General features: G+C 33.0%; 1 protein-coding gene across 6 annotated transcripts in view; it reads right to left on the bottom strand.

Annotated features, from left to right (window-relative positions):
- The window catches only part of CDH18 (cadherin 18), an 822,825-nt gene that overhangs the window by 30,693 nt on the left and 765,507 nt on the right, over positions 1-26,625 (bottom strand). For all 6 annotated transcript variants that reach the window (XM_054578303.1, XM_054578308.1, XM_054578309.1 and 3 more), the window contains 3 exons: positions 23,122-23,258; positions 8,611-8,732; positions 1,028-1,145 (listed from right to left, as the gene is read on the bottom strand). In XM_054578303.1, the coding sequence (XP_054434278.1) occupies positions 1,028-1,145; positions 8,611-8,732; positions 23,122-23,258 (377 nt within the window). The remainder of the gene's footprint in view (positions 1-1,027; positions 1,146-8,610; positions 8,733-23,121; positions 23,259-26,625) is intronic.

The following is a 26,625-nucleotide window of genomic DNA, read 5'->3' as shown; positions in this document are numbered from 1 at the left end:
AAACAAACAAGCTTTGTATTTTCACATAAACCTTATTATGGACACATGCAAAATTTGGCATCCTTGTTATGATAATTTAAGGAAATTTAGTGGTAACAAAAATGTTTCCCTGTGTTGTGATATTTAGTGATATTATTTTACATTGCGTTTGAAAATGCTTCCCCATGAAGAGTACAGATAGGGAATTAAATGTTTATTCAGAAATGTATATTACATTGTTTCCTTCTTGTGAATCTGAGGCAAGTGTTAAATCCCAAATAAAAACATATTCAGATAAATGTGATAAAAGATAATTATGGGGAGAAGAAAGTTGATGCTAATCAGAACACTGTGCTTATTGAATGACTTATTGCTTTCCTTATGCACAGAAGAGGGACTTTTACACAACCTCGAGGAATCCACTAAATAAGGAATCCAAACCATGACGAAGCTTCTCTGATTGCTAAATTGTAGCAGTCTCTTTAACTCACACAATACAGAGAGTAAACAAAAATAACTCAAAAATTTCCAAAATATTCTGCAACCATGAAGTTTATCTACCCATATTTTGGAAAATATTCATAACCACAAGAGGAAATATAATTTGTATAGCACATCTTGGCAGCTTTGCTAATGCAAGGCGATTTCAAACATTGCATTTCCTTTCCTAATTGTCCCTAGGACATATTTTTCATTTTTCCTAATTTAAATTTTTTTCACCCTTAGCAGTTGCAGCAGCTCTCATAAACATGTTTGTCAGCTATGATTTCTCTTAAAATTTGCCCAAGAGCACATTACATGTACATTTCTTGTTTAAAAGGATGCAGCTGAATAAATTCAATGAAAGTTATTTGTACATATGGTTTAATTTTAAACACAAGTATTCACAGGTCATAACACATTAACATCAAACTGACTTTAAATGCTGATTTGCAAGCTGTTCATGAGTATAAGAGAATATAACAAAACTGTTCAGGTTTATTCCATATCAAGTCAAATCTGATACTATGTTCTACATAGATAAATAAATATATGTATTTATGTTCACCTTCATTGTCTCTCAGGGTGAAGTTTGGGTTCATAGACAGGTGTTCATCAAGAAAGAAGTTAAACCTTGGTCCATTGGCAAAATCATCTCTATCAGTGGCACTGATGGTATGAATAACCTAAAGAAAAAAACAAACACTAACTAGTAAATTTAACTTGGCTTATTCTCTTGATTTTAATTATATTACATTTTCAGTTGTTAACACAAAAGGATTTTTAAAAGACCTCTTTATCTACCTTGAGAGTTTTCACATTCATCTAGTGAAAGTACCAATTAACTTGCTCTTACTTGCATTGATTTCAGGAAACATATTATGGTACAACTTATAATCACTCACACTTTATTTTTCAGCCTGGCACAAACATTATAATTTTTTTTTCCTTTACCACCCGCAGTACCTTGAGGCTAATTAGTTGTAAGATTTTCTGTGAACACCTATCTGGGGAGACATGAAGTATCGTTTGTACAAATATAAATATTCCAGTGTCAATATAGTATGGTCTTGCAGTATATGTTAGTCTTAATCAGTAAAAGCAAAAGCAAGAGAGTCTGATTTTTTAACTGTTTCAGAGGACCATTAAGATGAATCTCCAAAGGAATGTGATGTGCTTCACATCTAAATAGAAAAACCATGACAGGCAAAACCAGATCACTCAGAGCTTCATGGAACATTTCTCATCTCTAGTGAGAGAAGGGAATTCCAAAATTTGGACTTTGTGCACATTAAGAAGCAGAGAATGTTAGCATATGTAAATAACATTCCAGGCGGCTTAAGAGCAGAATATCAATTTCAATAGCTACACCCATTACATTCTTTAAAAATAAATATCCAAACAAATAAGCAAGATGATATTTTTCTCTTTTAAAAATTACTGTCTCAATGTTTCGGTGTTCCCTTTCCAGGCTTTCCAATACAGGGGTGGGCAAGAGTAGGTTTGCAGTTGTGAGTATGTGAAACACAGAGTTTATAATTATATTATTATTTATCAATTGTATTATTTTCCATATGAACAACTGTAAACCTCCTTATGCCCACTCCTGTAATTTCACGTGTAGGAAAAATAAAAACAAAGAGAGTGAGCAAAAATGAGCCATGAAAATAGTATTTTCTGCATGTGAAATATAGTATGTCCATTTAAAAAGTTGAGATTTCTTAGAACATTCTACCTGATTTGACCCAACTTCAATATTTTGCAAGTGAAACAATCCCCCAAATGCACTAGAGTTAAAACCTAAATTCTTCTTGTACTAACCCCACGATGTTGTCAGGGGGATGAGGACAAATATAAAAGTACTGAGAATGAGTGATGAGTGAGAGATGGACAAGAAAAGCATGTGTTTTCATGAACTGGAAGTGAAGAAAGTGCTTCAGAATTCAGAAGTGATCAATTTTCTCCACAATTCACAGGGCTTACTCCTTTATGTTCTTTCCATCACCACTCAAAATTTACTGTCTTAGTGAGAGATCTAGGTTAAAGCTCTTCCTCCTTCATCCCCCAATAAGTCGTTATTCCACTTTTACATATTTGTTCATTGTTTGATTTTCTTTTTTCTTTTTCTTTTTTTTTTCTTTTTGAGGTAGAGCTAGTCTCTGGTCAGATTGTGTTCCTGTGTTATTGACTCTTGACTATGAGTACAGAATAAATTGATGAATAATCAGAAGCCATGTGAATATTTTTTTTCTCAAATGCATGAAAAGCTCCATAAAGTTGAGAGTGTGCATATGACAAATGCACCTACATTCTCTGCACATCAGCTACTTACTAAAAAACTGAAATGAAAATGTCAAATTTCAAGATTGTATTCATGGCTCAATAAAAGAAATGTTTTTCTTTTGGAAAATAAATGTCCTCTTACCCTTACTCTTCATTCATTGTGATTCTCCAATTTGCAGTCTTATTTTCTCTATGCTAACTCATAACATACTGCCACATTTAAAAATTCACTTCTTATCCCATGATGTAATTTTGGAGGGTGTTGGTGGAGAACAATTAATTTAAATGAACTGAACTATTTTGTTCCCTGTTATTATTCTTTAGGACAGTTATATTCTCATTTAAAAATTGGTTTATAAGTTATTTCAATTTTTAAGCTTATTTTATTTGTTACACGCCAAAATAATTCACATTATATTGTGTTTATTGGTTTTCTGTTACCTTTAGTAAATATATTGTCCATGATTATAAAGATAATTTCAAATCTGAACTTACCAAAAAATTCACTTATGGCAAAATGCCTTTGTCAGAGTTCTCGGTCTTGTCTACATAGCATATGCGTTGATGCCCATGACTTTTGTTTCAGAGCAAAACATTCATCTTGAACCCTTGTAGAACGGCTGGTCATGCATCATACTTGATTTTTTCCATAATATTTCTGAGAAATGCTTCCAAAAACCTAGTATGTTGGTCTGTTTTTATGTAGAATTCAGATGGTTTTTGGATATGAGATGGGATACTTTACCTTTTCCATTTTACTAATCATCATTTCTCTTTCATTAGGAAGTAAGATTTCCCTTTATTCTTTCCTCAGCCTTTTACTAAGAAACATACCTAAGAAGCTAATGTTTATTATTTTCAGAAGATTTAAACTTCTGGCAGATATACATCTATAATTACCATGTCTCTGCCATCATTATTTTCTATATGTTTATCAACTTAAGATTTACCTACTTTGACTTCCATTCTTTTAAACTAAACTTAGATGTTCTCTGCCATTTACATATTATATAATTAGTGCAAAAAAAGTTTCATTATTTTGAAAGACCTGAAACAGAGTTACAGATTTAGTCTACCACAGGAGAAAAAATTAAAAATATAATTGATATTTATAAATAATTACCAGTATAATTTTTATAATGTCCATGAATAAGTCTTTACTTTTGGCAGAAACTAATTAGAACCAAGTGTGATTTTTTCAATCAAACAAATGTATCCTCTTGTTTAAATGTGTTTTCAATAGTCTATTATTTCTGGAGTACTTCTTTAAGAAAAAAAATAATATCACAAATTTATACAAATACATTAGCCTTTCATTAGGTAAATGATCTAGCCCTAACTAAACATTAACACTCAAAAGAACATTCTGTGAAAAACACTGTATATTCTTTAAATTAATTATCAAATTTGCTTTATAATGTAATCTCACATGGCATCATAAATATGTGTTAATAATACCAACTTTTGTTAGTTAATTGAGCTCAATCCTTGACACAACATAAAATCTCTACTGATCTACTTTATTCATACAAAGTTTTATTGTTAATAATTGGATGTGATTGGGCAGAAGCTGGTGTTAAGTAATAAAATATTTTCTTTTATATATGCTGTTTACTAAGTTTACTTTCATTGGAAAATACACTCACACAGAGGAAGTCAATATGAATAAGATAAGAAGAGGTCCCCTCATTTATTTTTTAAAGTTTCTAGGTGTGTAGGCACATCTTAATTATTCTGAATTTACTCACTTTACAAACTGATCTCAAATTTCATGCATGCATTATTTTCTTTTTAAAACATTTTTTCATGCTGGCTAAAATATTTTTTTAGAACAGAAAGATATATTAACTCAGAAAAATGTATTTTTGAAGTTTATATTAATATCTGAATCATCCTAATTTCTGTTGTATTAGTTTTTTAAACCTCTGCTTTCATAAAAGATCAGTCTCTTTACCACAGCCACATGCTGTTATATTTGGATGCATGGCATCCATAATAGAAATATCTATAATTCAAAGAGCAGGTGTCATATCACTGAGCAATGCAAGTATATTTCAGAAAGCCTATTTACAAATCAGTATTTAAACAGAGTTCTCCATTCCAAGTCTGCATCAAAATACAAAAATTTTCTCCAGAAATGCTGCAAACATAACATTAAATAAACCAAAGACTACAAAGTTAAACAATAGGCCATTTTTCCCTGTATTAGGGTTAATTGTACAATTGGCCACACAGATTGGCAACAAATTGTTTAAATAGAAGTACAATAAACAATATTTTACAAATGATATTTTTAATACCCTCAACGACAAGTCTAAATTCACTTTAGTGAAAGAAGTGGGAACATGTTGAACAGCATAAAGAATCCAATTATCTTATAGTGGCAGCTAAAATTATACAATATTAATAGACAACAATGATGCTAAATATGAATACGTTTTTTAAAGGATTGAATGAAGTAATCACACAACTTAATGAAAATATTCAATACATTATAACTTAGGAGTGTTAAGTCTAGCAATCACTTTCTGAAAACAGTAACAGTTATACAAATAGAAGAGAAATACTATATAAATTGTTAATTGGACCCCTAAAAGGAAAAAATGATGTTTTTCACTAATTTAGTCCTATCTAAAAAAAAAAAAAAAAAAGGAATGGCTTTTCATGTGAGGAGAATGCCTGAAGAAACATTCACATAAGCAAGAATTGGACAATATAAGAGAGCAACAACAACAAAAAAGTCAAAGTCACAAGCCAGTGTTTACATGATCAGAAGCATCAATTGATTCAGAAGTAAGAGCTAGATACCAAGTGCCCACAGTTTCAGTGATTTCACCTAAAAAAAGGTGGCTGTGGTTGGCAGATATCTTCTTCTACTTACTGTGGCTTGTCTTCTCATCTTCTTAAAAGGGTCCTTTACAAAACAGAAGTTTTTGTTTTTGATCAAATTCAGTTTATCAAGTTTTTAGGGGATCAGTTTTGATGTTATCTAAAAAAATCTTTGCCTAGTGCTAAATTTGTTTATTTTTCCTAAAATTAAATTTTTTCTCTTACTATTTTTTAAATTTTATTTCAAGGCATTTAAGTAATGTTATCTTTTGGTCAATCACTTAGTGTTTTATTATTTTTTTCTATTCTCTTTAATATCTGACACAATGATTATCATTAGTATGAAAAAATTTGTCAAACATCATCTCCTCAAATATTATTTTTGCCCAATTTCTTCATTAAAATCCCTCCGATAATTGAATAACAGTATGTTAGACCCGCATGTCCCATGTCTTTCATGTTTTTATTTATATTTTTCGTCTTGTTGATATTTTATTCTTATTTTTCAATTAAGTTATTTTCTCTTCAGCTATAGCTAATCTATTGTTACTATGAAGAACTGAAATCCTATATTCAGTTGCTTTATTTTTTTAATGTTTATTTTTTATTGTAGTTTTTTCCATTACCATTTAGTCCCCTTATACCTCCCACCTCCCGCAGTCACCACCCTGTTGTCTGTGTCTGTAAGCCCTTTTCCTTTCTGCTCAATTCCTCCACTGCTTACCCCCACTTAGCTGTCATCTTTCTTATATGATTCTGTCTGAGTTTTGTTTGATAGTTCAGTTTGTTCACATATGAGTGAAATCATATGGTACTTGTCTTTCTCTGACTGGTTTATTTCCCTTAACATAATGTTCTCTGGGCCTAGCCATTGCTATATTTTTAAAATCTAAATTTTATTTGAGTTTTGAAGATTTTTCTTCATAAATTATACTTTTATAATGTGTGTTCAGAAAATAAATTTAGGATATATACATCCATTTCTGACACAATTAAAGTAAGATTTGGTAAGTAAATCATTATATATATGTACCATACAATTCTTTACTGCTTTTAAAATGATGATATAGGAAAATTCTTAAGTACCTAAAGTGATCATTTTAATAACTTGTAAAGACTTCAAAATATATTTTTCATCAACTTTATCCATATTCATATTATCTAATTTTTTAAGGACAATGAATATGATAAAATTTTATGTAAAAAAAATTCTCCCTTTGGCCCTGGCTGGTGTAACTCGGGGGATTGAGTGCTTGCCTGTGAACCAAAGGGTCACCAGTTCGATTCCCAGTCAAGGCACATGCCTGGGTTGCGGCCAGGTCCCCAGTGGGGTGCTATAGGAAACCACACATTGATGTTTCTCTTCCTTTCTTTCTCCCTCTCTTCCCCTCTCTCTAAAAACAAATAACTATATCTTTAAAGAAATTCTCCATTTATAAATACATAAATACCTTCTCTGGGAGTATTTAAAATATAACCAATTATTATACCTGCAAGCCACTATTAATTATTCTTCATACACAAATACATAAGATACTGTTTCTCAGCATTATAATTTCATCACAAGCTTCAAAATGATTTAAGGTGTTTTTGGATGATATCTTCATTCTGGTTTAACAATTTAACAATGACAATTACAGGAACTATCTGACTTAACTGGACCTATACCATTTTTACATTTCTAGAATCACCTGTGACAAATAGACCACAAAGCAATTCTTACAGAATGCATGACTTGATATAATCTTTTCTTCTTAGGTGTCAGAACCTATTTCTTGCTGCTTGCTGACCAAGGGAATATGGCAAAAATGTCCATACATCATTCACCTGATTACATAACTTTATATAAAGCTGTTTGCTAACAATGCCTCACCAGAGAAATATTTCTTACTTATTTGCTGAAGTAAGTGTTCATATTTGGAAAACTCATATGGCAAGAAACTGTGGATGGCATCTCAGAGCTCTCAGGAAACTTGAAGAGCTGAGGAAAATCCTGAAGCTCTCAAGTCTTCAGCTCAAAGTAACTAAATGTTGCCAACAACCTTGTAGGCTGGAAGAGGTCTCTTAGATCCAGGTGAACACACAGCCCTGACTGATACCTTGATTATAGCCTTGGGAGATTAGGAGACCTCTGCAAAGAACCAGCTAAACTATGAGCACATATGTGACCTACAGAAACTATGAGATGATAAGAGTTTTAGGTTGCTAAATTTGTGTAATTTGTCATACAGCAGGGAAGAGAAATGAATGAACTTCCCTTTCCAAGCTCCTGTTTGTTTTATGTGCCTCACCACCCTGGTCTTCCTTCAGAATTTCCATACTTTTTAACTAGGCCTCATGACATACCCAGGCTTATGTCCCATCTTCAAGTTCTTTTACCCTTCCTTTGCTCTCCCACATTATTACTACATACACACTCCTCACTTTGGTAAAATTTAATCATCAACATGAATCATCATACAGTGTATGATACTGATATATTTACATATCATGATTTTAAAAGCAGTAAAGTACTCATATATCATACAGTATCATACACTGGTTACTCCTGTCATTCCCTCATGGCTCCCAAAAGAGATGAACCAGTCCGACCTCCGCAATCTAGTCTCAAAGCCCATCAGGAAAGGAAAGTTCATTGTTTCCTTCTCATTTACTGCCAGGCGACACACAAAGCATTGTAACGTTATTGGTATAATGAATGCATTCATGAATGAGTTTGTTTTTGAATCACACTTGGGATCTAGAGAAAATTTATTCCCTATGATTCTCAAAAAAATTGGCTTGGTATTTAAAATAAAGTTTTCTAAAATGATTTTCACTGAGCACAAAAATAACATGGGAATTTAGAGGAGTATATTTAAGGCTTGTGGTGGTGAACACACAATACAATATACAGCTGATGTATTATAGAATTGTATAACTGAAAGCCTTATGATTTTAATAACCAATAAATTCAATAAAAATGTAAAGAAAAAGAATAATGGAAATAAAGCTGCTTTTTTCCCCTTTCAAATAAGAGGAAGAGAACAATTAACTTACCTGGCCAGGCTTAGAATTTTCACAGACAACAATATCATATTCCCTGGCAAGTTCGGGCGGATTGTCATTGACATCCAGAATTTTAATACCCACTGTGACATGGCTCAGCAAACCAGGATTGTCTGCAAAACACACAGGGATGTACTTAGTATTTCCATGAACACCTTAGAGGCTTGGTTTCAAACAAATCTCCTTAATGCTGTAGCTTGTCACTAGCTCCATATGCTATAGCAGGACTTTTGGCAAAAGACAACTTTATGATGGCACTCTTCGCTAAACTCATTAACTTAGAGAAAGATGAGAAATGAACACCAAGGCATGACATGAATGCTAAAATAGTATTTTTTGTCATATCAAGGAAATTACATGTTATTCAGAACTGGAGTGGGAGAAAGTTGTCAGAATTCATTGTATGCTGTCAGAGTCCAAGGGATGAACAATCAGTTTTATCATTAATCTAAGAAAAGCACAGCAGTTGGTAAAAAATAATCACACAATTTTTTAAAAAGCTTAAGGTTTCAAACCTAAATAAACTTGGTGAAATAGAAAGTCAAGTTATTTACACAAAGAATCATTTCCTTCTTATGGGGGAAAATGTAAAAAGCATAAAAGTTATCCATACAGTTAATGAATTAAAGGAGGAAGAAAAAAATAAGATAATTATCTCAACAGTTATAGAAAAAAACATGAAATAAAATACAATATTCATATATTCTAGACAAAACAGAACAAAGCAAAGAACAAACAAAAATCTTAGCAAACTAGGAATGAAAATGTATCCTCTCAAGTTGATTGGGAAAACATTAAACAAACAACGACAAATAAAACTACAACATACATGGTTCTTAATGGTGAAAAACTAACAGGAGTTAAGGAACAAAGCTATAAGAAACCTAGAAATGAATCTAACAAAGTATATGTAAAATTTATATTCAGAACACTTTACTGAATTTAAAGATCTAAAGAAATTGAGCAAAATCATAAATAAAGCTAGCCTGTCCAAATTAATGTGTATTTTCAATGTAATCTAATACAAATCCAATGAGAATTTGTCATAGAAATTGGAAGCTGATACTAAGATTTGTAAGAACAAAGATTACCCAGACTTGTATGCACAAGCACCAAAAAGGATACTTACTTTACTACCTATCGAGTCTTATACAGTATTAGAACTTAAGACAATGTGATGATGTCAAAGGTATAGACAAACAAAAATGGAAAAGAACCAACCACAGATTTGCTACATATAGAAATTTAATATATGGTAAGGATGCTATTGTAGGCCAGTAGGGAAATTAGGATCAAGAAACAGTTTTAGTAAAATTTGTCATCTACATCATCATTATAAAATGGCTATAATTATACTATACACAAAAATATATTTTAAATACTTATAAAGACTTAAATAGCTAAGACAAAACTATACATATTTTGGAAAAACTATAGTATATGATATATTAAGGTACATGGAAGCTTTCAAAACATAAAATGCACTAATCACAAGGGAAGCACTGATAAAATTGCTTACATTCAAATATGATTTTATTCAGTTCCTCCAAATATGCCACAAGGAGGGAAAATTCAAAAAATGATTAAATATTTGCTAATACAAAATCTGTATCTATAATATATAATACAGTGTATTAAATCAATAAGAAAAAGAGGCTGGCACAGTAAAGAAATTAATAAAATTAATAACATTTAACAGAATAGGTATTATAAACTACAAATAAACACATGAAAAAATTTCTACATCATTAATACTTAAAAAAATTCAAGTTAATCAAAATAAGTTACCACTTAACACCAAGGAGACTGATACAATTTTAACAAAATTTGATATAATTTTGACAAAATTTTTCCAAATGCTGGATCAGATATAGACCAATGAGAATGCCTATTAATTAAAATAACCCAAATGCAATTTGTACAGTTCTATATACGCATGCCCAAGATCCAGGAATTTCCCTGGTTTATACTATAGGAAAATTCTTGAACACATACTCTACCAGCACATTTAATGGACCAAACAAGAGAAGAATACAAATGTCTGACAAAGGGGCTGGATAATTACAATAACTATAGTATATTTATACTATAGAGAAAATAAGTAAATAAAAATATGGACACAACATAAACCAATTTTAGAAACAAAATGGAAATAAAATATTTTTCAGAAATGTCTCAGAAAACTGTATCCAAGTATAGTCACTTTTGTAAACCTGGAAAAACAAACAACATGTGACACTGAAGAGTATGTTAATAGGAATTATGTTCTTAAACATCACTTCTTGAATGTAACAATGTGTTAAAACATTGTTTTGCAAACTCTTTGTTATACTGAACACTCAATACTCTATTAAATATACAGAAAAATATAAAACATCTTAAAAGTAATATCTGTTAATAGCATCATTTATAATTATATTGACATTAACTTGTTTGTTTATGTACAATAAAAGATAATGTAATGCTTGTACATTATATTAAAAGTTTTATATTATAAAAATAAATGTTTTCATTGAATTTAGTTACATGCTTACTTAAGTACTTATTACAGTGGCATATTTTAAAAACAATGCATAGCTACAACTTTTTGACTGGCTAATATTGACCATTACTTGATTTTTTTCCTCATATTTTAAAACTAAAAGAGAATATTCAGCCCAAATTCTCATTTTGTAAAGTAAAAATTTTGACTGAGTTGAGATTACTTATCTTGGCAAAGCCAGGGTTTTCATTAGCTTCTCATGCTCTCCTATTACAACTATTTAACTATGTCTCCTCTGGTGTAACTACTGTCCATGCATTTTTTTAATCAATTCTTATATTGGCTGAAAATTTCATTTTTTTTTTCATAAGGTGGCTGTAGTAATGCTCAGTTGTCTTTAACTTGATTTGAAACAATTTCATTGGAGTGTATTGTGACAGCTGTCATATCAGTGTGCATTTAAAATACTTATCAAAATTGGTAAATTTATGTGTAATCATTTTTATATTGAAGATGGAAGAAAATGCACAACATTTTTTGGCACATTATGCTTTATTATTTCACAAAAATAAAAATGAAACTGAAATGCAAAAAAAAAAAAGAGATTTGTACAGTGTATGGAGAAGGTGTTGTGACTGATCAAATGTGTCAAAAGTGGTTTGTGAAGTTTTGTGCCGAAGATTTCTTGCTGGATGATGCTTCATGGTCAGGTGGACCAGTTGAAGGTGATAGTAATCAAATCAAGACATTAGTTGAGAAAACCAATGTTATACCAAATAGGAGATAGCCAATATATTCAAAATATCCAAATCAACAAAGTTATTGGTGAAAGTGAAAAATACATTCTTTATGGAAAAAACAAAATGAGCTTTTTGGCCAACTCGATATTTCTAAACCAGGTATTTGCTCACTTTTTAAGAGAAGTAAAAAGCAATCTGTTCTAGAAATCTGAGGCAAAAGCATTTTAACAACGGTAATAGGAGCAATAATTGTCCCTAAGTAGTAAATAGTTCTCTGCTCTTTTTCTGACCAGGCAGGGTTAGAAGTAACCTTCATTATCAGGAAAAAAAAGTTTTGTAGAAAAGGGTTCTGGAAAAACTAGATCTCTAAGAAACAAGAAAAACAAGGACAATTAAGTGGCTATTTTCACCCAGCGCCTTCTCACTGGCCCCCCGCCTCTGCCTTGCTCATGCTGCCTGCTGGAACCGGGTGACCTTGTACCCTTTCTGTATGTGGGTACAGGAAACTCAGTCTTTCTAGATGGAGAAAGTCTGTCTCCGTGTTGCCCCAGTATTGTTTTATATGCCCAATTTACAGTCACAAACATACCATAGCTTTGTAGCCACTTGTGGCCTAACTGCATACATTTTAGTATTCTCTGCTCATAAAGCTAAACATGCACATATTTTGTCATGAAAACATTCAACTCATAAGTATTTACCCAGAAAAATAAAAGCATATATCCACACAAATACTTATGTACGAATACTTTCTGCAGCTTTACAAATCATAGCCCCAAACAGAAAACAAGGCAAAGCTCATCAATAAGAAAATAGATAAATAAATTATAATATATTCATACTGTAATATCAATGATAAAAAAGAAACTACTGTTATTAATAATATGAATAAATCTAAAATTTTTGGTTCTTCAAACAACAGCCCAAATTATATTTCCTGTATGCCCCAAATCATATTACTTTGTAATTGCATGTATATGAAATTCTAGAAGTGGCAAAAAAATTACAATATTGTTTTCACTGAAGAGTGAAGAGTAAAGGCATCTACTGTAAGGGAGACCTGCGCTGAGGCTATGGAAATGTCCTCTACCTTGATAGGAATGTAATTACACAGGGAATGTATATTTGTAAAACCCATCGATATGTAACAAGATTTATACTTTTCAGTATTTGTTGATATTATCCAATTTAAAAAATAAGAATCCCTTAGTACTCAAGGAGAATAAAACATTCATTGCATTCTTGAGAGTATCTTCTTCATTATTAGCATACAGTTGATTGTGGCCATCGATTAAGTAAATTTTATGGGAAATAAATCATAATTAAGAGAGTGAGTTTAATGAATGTATCTTAACTGTGGTTTGATTGTTAAATTATTTTCTCAATGTCTACAGAGATGCAACATGATTTTATTATTATATATAATAATTTATAAAAATGTATTCTCAATTTTTTCATGTGTACAACTTTCAAGTGTTTTCCAAAATTTAATTTTGTCTCTCAGTTTCTGAAGATATATCAAGTAATGATCAATGTGAATTTAGCATATATTTTAGCCATATTTATGATAATGAGAAGAGATGACATTTATTATGTCACCATGTGGCAAGTGCTGGGTTAAGACACTTCATTTAATCCTCATTGAAATTGTTTGTTAAAAATAAGAAAATATATAATACTTTGTTAATAACTTGTCCAAGCTGCTTGTAATAAATAGAAAAAAAACAAACAAAAAATGCTTAAACAGAGCCTGTCTAAACCCAGATTCAGTATCCTTAAATATTATGCATTATTACCTACTAAAGTAATGTAAGGGCTTTATTGATAATATAATAATAATTAATGAGGCATAAATCAAAACATTTAGGAATACAAAATTTAAAAGGGAGAATTATGTATAATGAAAGCAATACAAAAGCCAAAACAGTCTATATTCATTATAAAAAAAATCTCTAAAATGTGTTCAGATTCATACACAAGAACTAAAGCAAAAATAAGATACTCTTTACCTTTACTCTTTGCAGGATGTATGTGTTTTTATCTTGGTTTGCTCATTATGAGTGTCATGTTCTGTAAATTTAATTTTTGTGCAAGTATTTTATCTTACTTAAAAGAGACTACATTGGTATTACCTATGATTTAAAAAGAATATACTAACGGTATATTCTTTTGGGTAAGAGGGTAAAGTAGGCTAGTGTTGAGTTTAAAAGGCTATATATATAAGAAGCTATAGCAGGCACTAGCGGGGGTGACGGTTGTTAGGAGAGGGACTGGAGTGATGGAAGTTGTATAAAGTGGTTGATTTATGAATATTTTTTGAAGTATAGCTGACAAAGTTTCCCGAAAAATTGCATGTGGACCATGAGAGAAAAAATGGAGACGAGTACAACGGAGTGATTTACATGAGGGATCTGAAAACTACTGCCATTATTCCTATGATAGATAAGATCTCCGGAGGAGAAGATTTAGAGGGAAAAAATGGATTTTGAAGCTAAGATTTACTTGGCACATTTTGAGCTGGAGACCTCCAAGAGGAGCTATTAGAGTGGCTAATATGAAATTCAAGGGAAAAGTAACCAAACTTCTACGGGTTTAAGTTTGAGAGTTATCTATGTATAAATGTTACAGAAATCCATTAGCCCTAATGACATTACTTAGGCAATTACTCCAGACAGGTCCAAGGTCTGAAAATCAGGATGGCCCACAATTCAGTGAAATGGTGAGAGAGAAACAAATGAACCAGCACTCTGAGATTGAAGAACCAGTGGGGGATGAAGAGAAAGTAGAGAATATTGTATCCTTAAGCCACTGAAAGAACCTATTTCTTGAAGGAATTGTCAATTTTGCCAAATGGTGCGGCTTTGTTAAACAAATGATGGAATGAAAGTAATAGTTTAGATTTTGCAATGTGGAGGACAGAAGTAATTTTGCTGAAACAATGAAAACAAGAGTGTTTTTAGAGTGGATTTTTAAAGAGCATGGTATTAGGGAGTACAGACTGTGAATACTGCCAGGTGCTAAATGACAGCGTTTTGGTCAAAGAGGAACTGCATATATGATGGCTCTTCCGTAAGGTCATCAAGGAGCTGCAAAAGTCCTATTGCCTAGTGACATAGCAGCCCTAATGTAGTACAATGCATTACATGAACACTTAACACTCTGTTACAATTGCCTACATGCAAGGGTGTGTAGCCTGCGGGCCCCGGGCCACATGCAGCCCAGTAAATTTACGTAAAGCATTATGAAATGTCCTTTGTGATTACGTGTTGCAATGTATTTAATGTGTGGCCTAAGGTAGCTCTTCTTCCTCCGCTGTGGCCCAGAGATTACAAATAGATGAGCACCCCTGGACAGTAGACAGTATGCAAAAGTGCTGCAGAGATTTGTAGCCTAGGGGCTGTAGGGGAACAGTTTTTCACCCCAAAATATGTCTGTTTGGCATAAAATTTATTTATTTATTTGTATGGGTAAATTTTAAGAAAGAGCAGACATTGGAAAAGATCTGAAAACCAAGTGGATGTTACCTTTTGTAAACACCATTGACAGTTGCAAGGAAAAACTCCATTTGTAAGAGCATCTCCCTTGCTATAAAACAGGAGAAGGGTGGGGAGGATGAAATTATCTCTAGGAACTCTTATCAAAGCAGAAGATGACTACTAAAATCTGCATAACCACCTTACTCTCCTTTACTGTGCTTTTCTCGGTGACCTCCCAAAGCTGACCCCCCCCACCCCCAACATCATCTGTCTTCAGCTGAAAATGGGGTTTAACGTGATGGCTTCAGCCAGTTAGGTGAGTTACTTAGTTTTCCTGGGCCTCTTCCACGTATTCAGGAGGTATACATGTTATTAAACACGTTTGTTTTTCTTCTATTAATATTTTATTACAGGGATGTCTCAGCCAAGAACCTAGAAGTGTAGAGAAAAAATTTATTTTTCCTCCCCTGCAGAACAATGGACTATACCCTGTAGCCTGGATATAATAGGCTATATCATCCAGGCCTGTGTAAGTGCACTCTATAATGTTCACACAAAGCATACATTGACTAAAGATGAATTTCTCAGAATTTAGCTCCAGCAGTGAGCTGTGCATGACTCTATAAGCAATGCCTGAGAGAAGTTTTTGGTAAAGGGTATACAGAAATAGAATTATATCAGGAAGGAAACGCTAGATCAAAGTAGGTTTTCAGTTCTTGATTTTGAGAGTTAATTTTATTTTCAGATAGGGATTAAAGCCTATTTATAAGGACTGAACACCATGTATCAGAGCAGGTAAAATGAAGATGCAGGAAAGCAGAAAAACAATTGCAGTCAGTATCTCTGAGAGAACAAGAGAAGACAGCACTCAGGGCATACATAGAGAGGCTGTCAAAAACATTGTGTGAAGAATTCCCTCATAGTAGCCTGAAGGAAGGCAGATTTGTGTGGATTGAAGTTTACAGTGGTAATTAGATTGGTAGACCATGATGGCAGAAAAATGTGGAAACACTTTTTTGATTTTTCTTATTTTATAGGTCATTAGAGAAGCAAGATTATTTGCTGCATGTAAGGGCATTGGAAGAGGTATTAACATTTTGAGGAGAGAGGAAAACTATAAAATAAATATCTAGCAATGTTGTATACATTGATTCAGTTATTCAAGGTTTTTCTTTTTTTTTTTTTGACTAAATACATTTGTTCTAATTCTTTTAGAATTTATACTGATATAGGCATAGTGCAACTTGTAAGGCTTCAAATGTATCAACATATTATGTAAATAATTAAATGACAATAAAAAGCAGAATGAGTAGATATTGTAGATATTGTGATTGCCTCACCAAACTTCTCTCATGTGTTGAACCGAAGTTTGAATGTAATTGAGGGCAAGTGAAGATAAAATATGAGCCTTGATGATCTTGAGTCAATGTGGATAAACATACTGTTTGCCATAATAGTTAATCAAATTATAGACACATTTTATGTATTACAATTTTTAAAGGTAGTAAATAAAAATGTACAAATTACCTACGTGGAGCAACATTTTTAATGATTATTCAAAATGACAATTTATCTCACTGTGGTTATACATGAGTTTATCCCAATTTAAGGTGGCATTCATCCTAATTATATAAGTCAACACAGTGTTTGTTGCTTGTTACTTTAATATAGCAATATTAAAGCAAAAGATGAAAAACATGCAGAAAAGGAAAAATGGAGATAGAAAATGGATCACAGAAAAATAGAGATAAAAAATGGATCAAAGCAAGCCTAAATGCTAATTTACATATGAATTTTACAGGTACATGGGCCAATACATTTCTTAGAAGAAATTGAATTATCTTTGGATATTTCCTAGTATATGTTACATAAAAGTAGGTAACTAATACACTGACACATACATGTATAAACATATGTCAGAAAATTATATTATTACTTTTGATCATGCTTAAAGCAATATCAATTTCCTTATATTGCTAAGGAAAATGTGTTGATGATGGTCCTTATCTGCTAAGGGAAAGTGCTTAATATGAACAAATTTGTGGGAGACAAATTTCATATAACAAAATATGCATGCCAACAATAGCCAGTTATTATATAGAAGCTGAAGGAACTTAAAACCACTCACTCCTGAGTAATAGATTTTTGTATTTTTAGATGCAGCTGCTAACAAAATTAATCTTGGTTTAAAAGGCAACAAAGAATGAGTTCATAAAATCTGAATTTAATTTCCATCACCTGAAGTTTGTAATTGGACTAAATTTGAAATTTGTGGATCCTAATTTTTTAATATGTTTGCCTGAAAGTGGAAAGACACACCTGAGCAAAATTCAATCAATAAAAAACATGAAACATTGGTGTCTGGACTGAGTAATGTTTATAATCTGAATAAAGTCAAAGTGAAACGGAATGGAGGCAAATGTCCATTTCAATGCAAAAATATGCAGTTGTCATCATTTAATTTGTGAGCTCTGGTGACAGTAGACTCTTTCAGATTCATCAAATGAATGAATAATGTACCATCTTTAGACTTGGACTCCTTTGAACGTACAAATGTCATGCAAGCAATGAATGACACAGTTGCATTGTTGTGTATTGATCAGGTGATATTCAGTTCTTACATTGAATGTATGGAACAATAAGAAATTGGACATTTTAAGGAAATGAGAAATAGATAGCTTAGTGATCACTGAATTGTTTATTGAGTGATAAATTGGTTGGGCATTTAAGGTGGAAAAATGAGGGGCAAGAGGAATATCTATGTGTGTAATGAAATTTCTTTAACTGAGTTTTATGCAGGAAAATAGCTAAATATTTGGGAATTCTAGGATTAACCAATGATAAAATAGACTTGATTTCTCTACTTGAGATGTTCCAAATTTAGTATAGATGGGAAATATTACAATGAAATGTAACAGGTACTATATTTAAGACTAATAAGTGATAAGAGCTATATTTAAGGCATACATAAAGTTGAAGGATAGAGGGAAAGGAGTAGTAAAATTTGCCTGAGAAGCTGAGAAAGAATTTCACAGATGATGTGAAATTTGAAATAGTTCTTAAAAGTAAATAGCTACTTGTAAAGCAGTACAAAATGAGTAGAGGTCATTGAGAGATGAAAGGATTACAAAATTGTTGAAACAGCATGGCTTTTTTGAGATTCTGTAACTGAAATATGTGTGGAGAGCAGGACCTGAAGCCATGCTTAGAGCATGCGTGGTAGAGCAGTGAATCAGGGTGATAATGCAGCCCCTCAGCATGCACAATACAGCGTGGCAGACAACATGTGTCTATCGGAAGGGTGACACCATCCTGTCAGAGAGCTGACATAAACATGTACCTATCAGAGCTGACATAAACAACACACGCCTATCAAGAATGTGGAAAACAGCATGTGCTTATGCAAATTAAGGAAATCACATATAGTGAAACTGTTTGAAATCAACATGCCTTTGTAACCAAAGAAGCATAAAAGCAGAGGACTTCAGACCATGGACAATGAATCTAGAGATCAAGTCACTTTGAGGCGTCCTGCACATCCCACCCAGGAGAGGAAGAGCTCTACTGTGACCCTGTCCCTCTAACCCTGCCTTGCAAGGCACAGGCTACTCCCTATTGCCTCCCAGACCCGGACTTGATCTGGACTCTTGGGACTTGGGTTTGTTTCCCCCAATTTGCTTGTGTGATATTATTACTCATTATTTCTGTGTGATTATTATTGTTATTCGGTCAGTATGGATTTCGACTGAATCTGCATTAATAAAAGCTGAGTGAATAGCATCATCGCCTGCGTTGTCTCTTTCTTGACCCTCAGTGCCAGCATCACCTGTAGGGCTGGTAGCTGTACAGGCAGCCCAGGGCTTTTGGTTTCTGGAACCTGGGTCAGATGACTCAGGGAGGGACTGAGGGCTGACTTATAGGAAAGATTATGTTGCTAAACACATGCTTTTGACAATATGATATACATTTTCCAGAATATTAAGCTTAGAAAAGAGAAGGCCAAGTCTTGTAATCAATAGCCATGAAAGCCCTTTGTGGAGTCCATTTCTGAGGCAATTAGGACACATGTGTTGCACATGCATGCCAACAAGATTAGCACTAAATAAACCACTCAATAAAGGAGATTGTTCTCTATAAGGTGAATGGGCCTCACCCCAAAAAAACATACAGCTGGCAAATAATCATATGAAGAGATCCACATATACATCATCAGGAACATTGGTGATGAGAATTCAAAATGAAACAGCCACTTTGGAAGACTGTCAGTTGCTTATAAAACTAAACATACTCTTCCCATAAGATGCAGCAATTGTACATTTGATACAAAGGAGTTTGAAACTTCTTTCCACACAAAAACCTACACATGAATGTTTATTGCAACTTTATTTATCAATGTCAAAATTTGGGAGCTACCAAGATATCCTTCAATGGGTAAATGAATAAACTGTGGTTCTTCCAGAAAAGAATACTATTGAGTGCTAAAAGGAAATTGAGTTATCAAGCCATGAAAATATATTGAGAGAACTTAAATATATATAACTAAGTGAAAAAAAATCAATTTGAAAGGGCTACATACCCTATGATTTCAACTTCTGGAAAAGGCAAAATTATGGGACCAATAAAAAGATCAGTGGTTACCAGGTGTTGGAGTGGGGAGAGATCAATGTGCAGAGCACAGATTTTTTGTGCAGTGAAAAATAGCTTGTATGGTACATGCCATTATACATTTGTCCAAACTCATAATACACCAAGAGTTAACACAAAATTAAACTATAGACTTCAGGTGATTATGATGTGTTCATGTATATTTATCAGTTATAGCAAGTGTATCCTCCTGGTGGGGGATGTTGGTAATGGAGGATGCTAAGCATGCGTAGAGACAACGAGTGTATGGGAAACCCATGTACCTTCCTCTCAATTTTGCTGTGCAGCTAACACTGTTCTAATATAGTAAGCTTTTCAAAAATTTGGTCTGATAAAAAGTACCAAATGCATTTCTGAAACAAAATATACTAGAAAATACTCATAATGTGGCTGATGCTGAGGTTAAAACTTACAAACAATTGTACATGGAAGAACCTCCAACAATCTTTAAAGGGCACTCAGGTTAAGCAATCAGTTCATGAATGTGCAGTTTCCTAAACACAGTCTTACAACAGGGCTATAAAATATTAACTACCGCTCGTTCTATATATTTGTTTATGCATGGGATTAACTGATTGTTATATTGCTCATTGAGATATCTCTAATGTTTTTTATTATCATCTATAAAATTCAGGACATTACAATTTACTGTACCTTTTTATTTAGTAGATATGTATTAACACATTTCCCATTCAAAGTACTAGCAAATAGTATTAAAAAACTTAATAAGTGTATATTTATGGCACTACTTCAGTAAAAACAGACATTTTCTTTGCTAATGATTGCACATAATTTTCATGATATCTTTGAACACATGTATAGTCATAAATTACTTTCTACTTGATACAAATATTACTTAAGCCGAGGTGAAATTTAGAGCAATCTAAAGTGTGGTTTCTGAAGAAAATACCTCTGGAGTTGGACTTCAAGTTATTTTAAAAGAAACTCCTATTGTGTCTGACAAACAAAATCATCCTCTTCAAGGATACTCCTCTCCCATATTCTTTACATGGAGCTTGTTCCAAAAAAACTGCACAATCTTTTTTTTTTATTTAATGTTTTTTATCCTCATTCTAACATATGCTTATGGATTTTAGAGCAAGAGGAAGACAGGGAGAGAAGGAGAAAGAGAATGAGAGAAACACTGATGTGAGAGAGAAACATAGATCAGTCGCTTCCTGCACGTGCCCCAATGGGGAACCGAGTTGGCCTTGCAGGTCATAGCCCAACCAACGGAGCCACACTAGCCAGAACTACCCAACAGAATTTAATACATATATACACAAAAATATCCACATTAATAGCCGTAGCATCATTATTCATATTAGGCAAAAAGTAGAAACAACTCAAATGTCTATTCAAGTGCCGAATGGATAAATATCTGATATATCTCTACAATGGGATATTTTTTAGCAATAAGAAAAATGAAATAATGATGCATGGTACAACATGGATACATTTTGAAAACATTATGCTAAATGAAATAAGCCTATCACAAAAGACCACACATTATATGATTCTTTTATATGAAATGCCAATAACAGGTAAATGTGTTGCTACAGATTGAATGTCTATGTCCTCTCAAAATCCATATGTTGAAATCTAACTCCCAATTGATGGTATTAGGAGGTGGGAACTTTGGGAAATGAATAGATAATAAGGAAGGAGGCCTTATGAATGAGATTAGTGTTCTTTCAGTAGAGGCCTCAGAGAATTTCTTTTCCTTCTGCCCTGTGAAGACACCACCAGAAAGCAGCTGTGGATGAAACAGGAATTGGGCCCTCACCAGACACCAAATGTGCCCGCATCTTAATCTTGGTCTTCCTAGCCTCAGAACTGTGAGAAATAAGTGGCTGTCATTCAAAGCACCCAGTTCATGTTATAGCAGCCTGAATAGACTAACACATCTAGAGCAGTGGTTTTCAATCCGTGTGCTGCAAGGTTTCTTAAAACAAGCAATACCTGACTATTTAGTCAGAGGCACTAACCTCTTTTGCTTAGATCGTCAAATGAAAAAAAAAAAAAAGCCAACACAACAATAACCATTTGTTGTGAATGAATCAAAAGTATATCTATTTTTTGTCAGATTGGCAAAATATGTAATATATATTTTTTGGTGTGTCATAAAATCTTAGCAATTAGTTTATGTGTGCTGTGAGATGGAAAAGATTGAACATCGCTGATCTGGATTAGTGGTTTACTAGGATAGGGCAGATGCAGGGGGCATGCCCTCCGAAGGCAAAAGAAAGAAAGAAACATAATTTCATGTTACACAGCACTTTTTTTTCTAATGTGAGGTATTCCTAATTTCTAATACATGAATAGCTCTTTCATGAGTACATAGAAATCTTTTCTAAATATATACATAATTTCTGTAAACAATTCTACACTTGGGGTAACATAGACTTTGGTTTATCACTTAATATGTAAAGAAAAACTTCACTTCACATTGTTATGACAATGGATCAATTTTCTTTGTTTTATTCTCATTTTGTTTGAGCACAGTCATATATAACTATTTAAATTCACAAGAAATTGTTGATATTTATGTTTGTTTCCCCTGAGCTTAGGTGTTAACTGCAGTGCATTATTTGGGAGAAAGGAACATGAGTCTTCCTCAGCCATATATCATGAACTTGCCTTAGAGAGGGGTTAGACCTGCTTGTTGAAATTCCAAGAGTAATTCTTTCACTGTAAGTTTCCTAAATGTTAATTGAAACTTAAGGAAGGATGTTATATTGATTAAAATCATTCAAGAACAATGATAACTTTTCCTTGGTTTTTCTTCTAAACTGACATATGTGAAATGTCATTCTTCTAGCCCTGTGATGACTTCATTTTATTAAGTGAGGCATAAACACGTAACAGAGGAAGTGTCACAACTAAAAGAACCAAATACATGGACTCAGGCATAAGGACTAAGGGTCTATGATGCTGATTTTTCACCACTGCACCAGAATTAAAGTAAGGGAAAATGTAAAGGATTTATTCACTGTGTCTGACAATGAGTGAAATTGTACGTAATACATTCTGTGCACTCTCTTAGACCTTAGCATGAAAAATAAAAATGGTAAGAGAATTGCTTATGAGAAAATCTCAGTATAAATCTTCTTGTACAAGTGACACCTTTTCCTATAATACATAAAGTCAAGTCATTTACCATTTTCTGAAGCAGCGACTGTGATGTTGTACCACGGAGTTTCTTCTCTATCAAGAACCTTTGTAGTCTTGATAGATCCAGTATTGGCATCGATATTGAAAAATCTGTCATCTTCATCATTGTAATCAATGAAATATCTGGGTAATAAAAGAGATAAATCTTTTTTAATTTGATGTTATAATAAAAAATATAAAAGTGAAGCAAATAAGGTATTAAATATATTCAAATACTTAATTGTATATTTTTAATTTCTATATTTGGTCCTTAAGATTTGACTGGCAATTTTGTACTTCCATAGAAATGACACCAATTATTTTTTTATCTCAGTTTGTCCTAATGCTATGCTTAGTTTAATAATTAATTCAAAAGAATACCTACCAAATTCCAAAATAATAGACAGTGAAAACACAATGATTAATAAGAGGGAGATAAAATTTATGTCTGGGAAGTCTACAGTATATTGGGAGAAAAAAATCAATGCATAATGAAATTTCTTGTGGCTACACAAGCAAACATTTTAGGATAGAAGGTGATGTCAGATATTATTTTATATTAGAGTTTCATTATAGCTGAGGTTTGAAGATAAACATAAAATGAAAAAAATTATTTCAATTAATTACCATTGTATGCCCATTTCCTAACACCCTTTTTTTCAGTCAACAAATGAAAAAGTGAGCTAAATGGAAGGTAAGTTGCATTACTGGCCACACATTTCTCCTCTCTGATTCATGTAATTTGGCAGGGCTCTCTCATATTAGGAGAGGCCTCCAGCTTCCTTTGGCAGTGGAATGATTTGGAAGCAATCGTGTCTGCACCATGTTTGCATTTAGGCTTCACAACGCTTTGTATGTTTCCTCTTATGCTCTGCCACTGCAGTAAGAAGTACACATTTATCCATTAGCCCCAGAAGGAAGATGAGAGGCACATAGCCAGCGCTGTCCCAGTTCAGGATCCCAGCCCAGAGTAGAACTACCAAGTAAATGAGCAGGTGCAAGGTTGAATGCACTAGGGATAAACAGAGCCAGCAAACAGAAGCCAGCCTAGTACAGCTTGGTCCTCACCTCAGCTAACTCAACACTAGCATACATTCTGGACATATGCTACTTTGTTTAACCCCTGAGTTTTGTGATTTTACATTATTTAGCAATAATTAATGTAAATGTGAAAATAACATAGCAAACAATCATATGTTCTAGAAATGTTTCAAATATTTTCTAGGACTATTTAAGAACAAAAGAGTTCTCTTCTTTCCTTTAATCTCTAGTACTTCTTCCCTTTTCGCTGGTCTCACCTTAAGTAACAGTTTATCTAGACCTGAAAAAAATAAAGTGAACTATGAAGTACAAAGTGCCAGGGGAAGAACATTTGAATATAGAAAACCGAAGTACAAAGGTCCAGCTTAAAGAAAAAACCCAACTTGCTATAAAAACAAATGCATGTTTCAGTGTAGCCTGAAGAATGAATGAGGTTGATGGACAGAGGGTAGTATAAGAAAGGCTTGTAGCAAATGGTAAGGAGTTCTTACTTTTTAAAACAAGCAATGGGAACAATTTCAAACAAAATAAAAATCTGTTTGTGTTCTGGAAAAATCACAATGACTACTTTACATCTTGGATTGTAGAAATTTAGAAAACAATTCAGGAAAGAAATTATGCCATTTTGGGCAAAGGTGGGTAAAATAAAGAAATGAAAATAAATGCACAAAATAATGCTACATATAAGATACATCACATAGAACTTTTTGTTGAAGTGACATTAGTAAAGAGTAGGAATTACAAATAACTCAGTCTGTGTGTGTTTGGTCTACTATGTAATTAATAAACCCATTTACTGAGCTGGATAAAGAGGAAAAAAGGAACTCTCTAGGAGGAAAATAATTTGGGAGAAATCAATCATTTTGACACATACTCCTTAGATGTCAATTAGATAGGCATGTGTAATAAAAAGCAGATAATTAGGTTTGGATGTGATTTCGAGTGTGGTTTCTGGATAGAAAATATAAATTTGAGGTATATCAGCCTAAATTTAAGGTAATATAGACAGTATAGTCCCATTTGGGAGAGAACTGTAAGAAGAAAGAGGGGTGATAGATTTGAACACTACAGAATCTGAACTTCTGAGTCTAAAGTGCTAGTAAAAGGAGAGAAACAGCTCACAGGAGGAGAAAAACTGTAAGAGTGAAGGGTGGGGGGACAAGAGAGAAGTGGGGTAAATGGGCAGTTATGGCGAACTCTGCTGGGTGAGGTTAGTAAGGAATGGGCATGATCGCAGAACTTGAGAAGAAAAGTTTTGATAAAATGTGGAAGGATGGGAGTTTTATTACAGTGAATTCAATGGTATAATGAATGTGAATATATGAAGCCCATAAGCCATGGCACTTTGTTAGACAACATTACCTGAAGCAGAGATCAGAAAAATGATGCTTCATGTCATCAGAGAAGTGAGTTCAACAAATTATTTTTTTTCTGTTAAGAAAACTATTAAGGACTAACTTTTTTAAAGGAAATAATCATTTTTAAACAGTAAAATATCTAAAAAAGGTGAGTAAAATTGGGTTCCAGAGGGCAAATATAAGGATTTTCATCAAAAGTGACAGATACACTTCTTCTATTTTAGCATGGGGAAAACCTCAGAAGTTGTGTACATATGTGGAAAAGGTAATAGTGGTGATGGCAATATCACAAAATTCATCTTACTTTCTGGAACAGAGTATAAATGAAATACAATCCTGTGCCTTTCGTAGGCATAACGTGTTAACAAGATACACAGAAAAGATTTCTAGGGTGTGAAACCTTGTAACAACCTGGCAGAGGATATTAAAATTACCAGGCAGATTAAGATTATACAGCATCCTACTAAAATCTAGGAGCTCATATAGTGAACATAATGCATAAAAAAAGACAGAATATATCACTTGTGACTGGGACAAAACAAGAAACTGACCGTTGTGAAGTGCCTGTCCTTACAACACCTACATGTTAATTAAAGGAAGTTCAACATGAAAAAGCAATGGACACAAGAAGTATAAGTATAAAGCAAATTTGCTTCAGAGAAGAGGCAGCAGATTCAGATACCACATAGTGGCAAAGAGTTATGTCATCGGAGCTTTTCAGAACGTTAGGCCAAGGCGCCCTGAAACAAATTTACGTTCTTTGACTTGAGTTCATACCTGAAAAACTCTTCGGCCTATCATCTTTAACACAGAGGCCCTGTGTGAAACTGCTAAGCTAAACTGCTTAGGATATATGAGGTCTTGTTAAATAAACAAAGGACAGCATCCTTTAAAATGTAATCCATTGGCACTTTTCTTATTAAAAAAGGTTGTGAAAAAGTTAATAATAATAAATAACACAATAATTAATAAATAATAATACAAGAATAAATTCTATGTTTAGTTTACTCACAACTGTAAACTTACTATGCGTACTATTGTATCATCTAAAGCTAGTTAGTCTTAACCTGTCTTCAAGAAACTTGCCATTTGGGGATACTTCAGAGGACAAC

Source organism: Pteronotus mesoamericanus, unplaced genomic scaffold (assembly GCF_021234165.1).
Source record: "Pteronotus mesoamericanus isolate MK-2021 breed Mesoamerican mustached bat unplaced genomic scaffold, CSHL_Meso_final contig_50, whole genome shotgun sequence".
Classification (NCBI taxonomy): domain Eukaryota; kingdom Metazoa; phylum Chordata; class Mammalia; order Chiroptera; family Mormoopidae; genus Pteronotus; species Pteronotus mesoamericanus.
The sequence above is the reverse complement of the archived record's forward strand: the minus strand, read 5'-3'. Positions and strand labels throughout refer to the sequence as shown.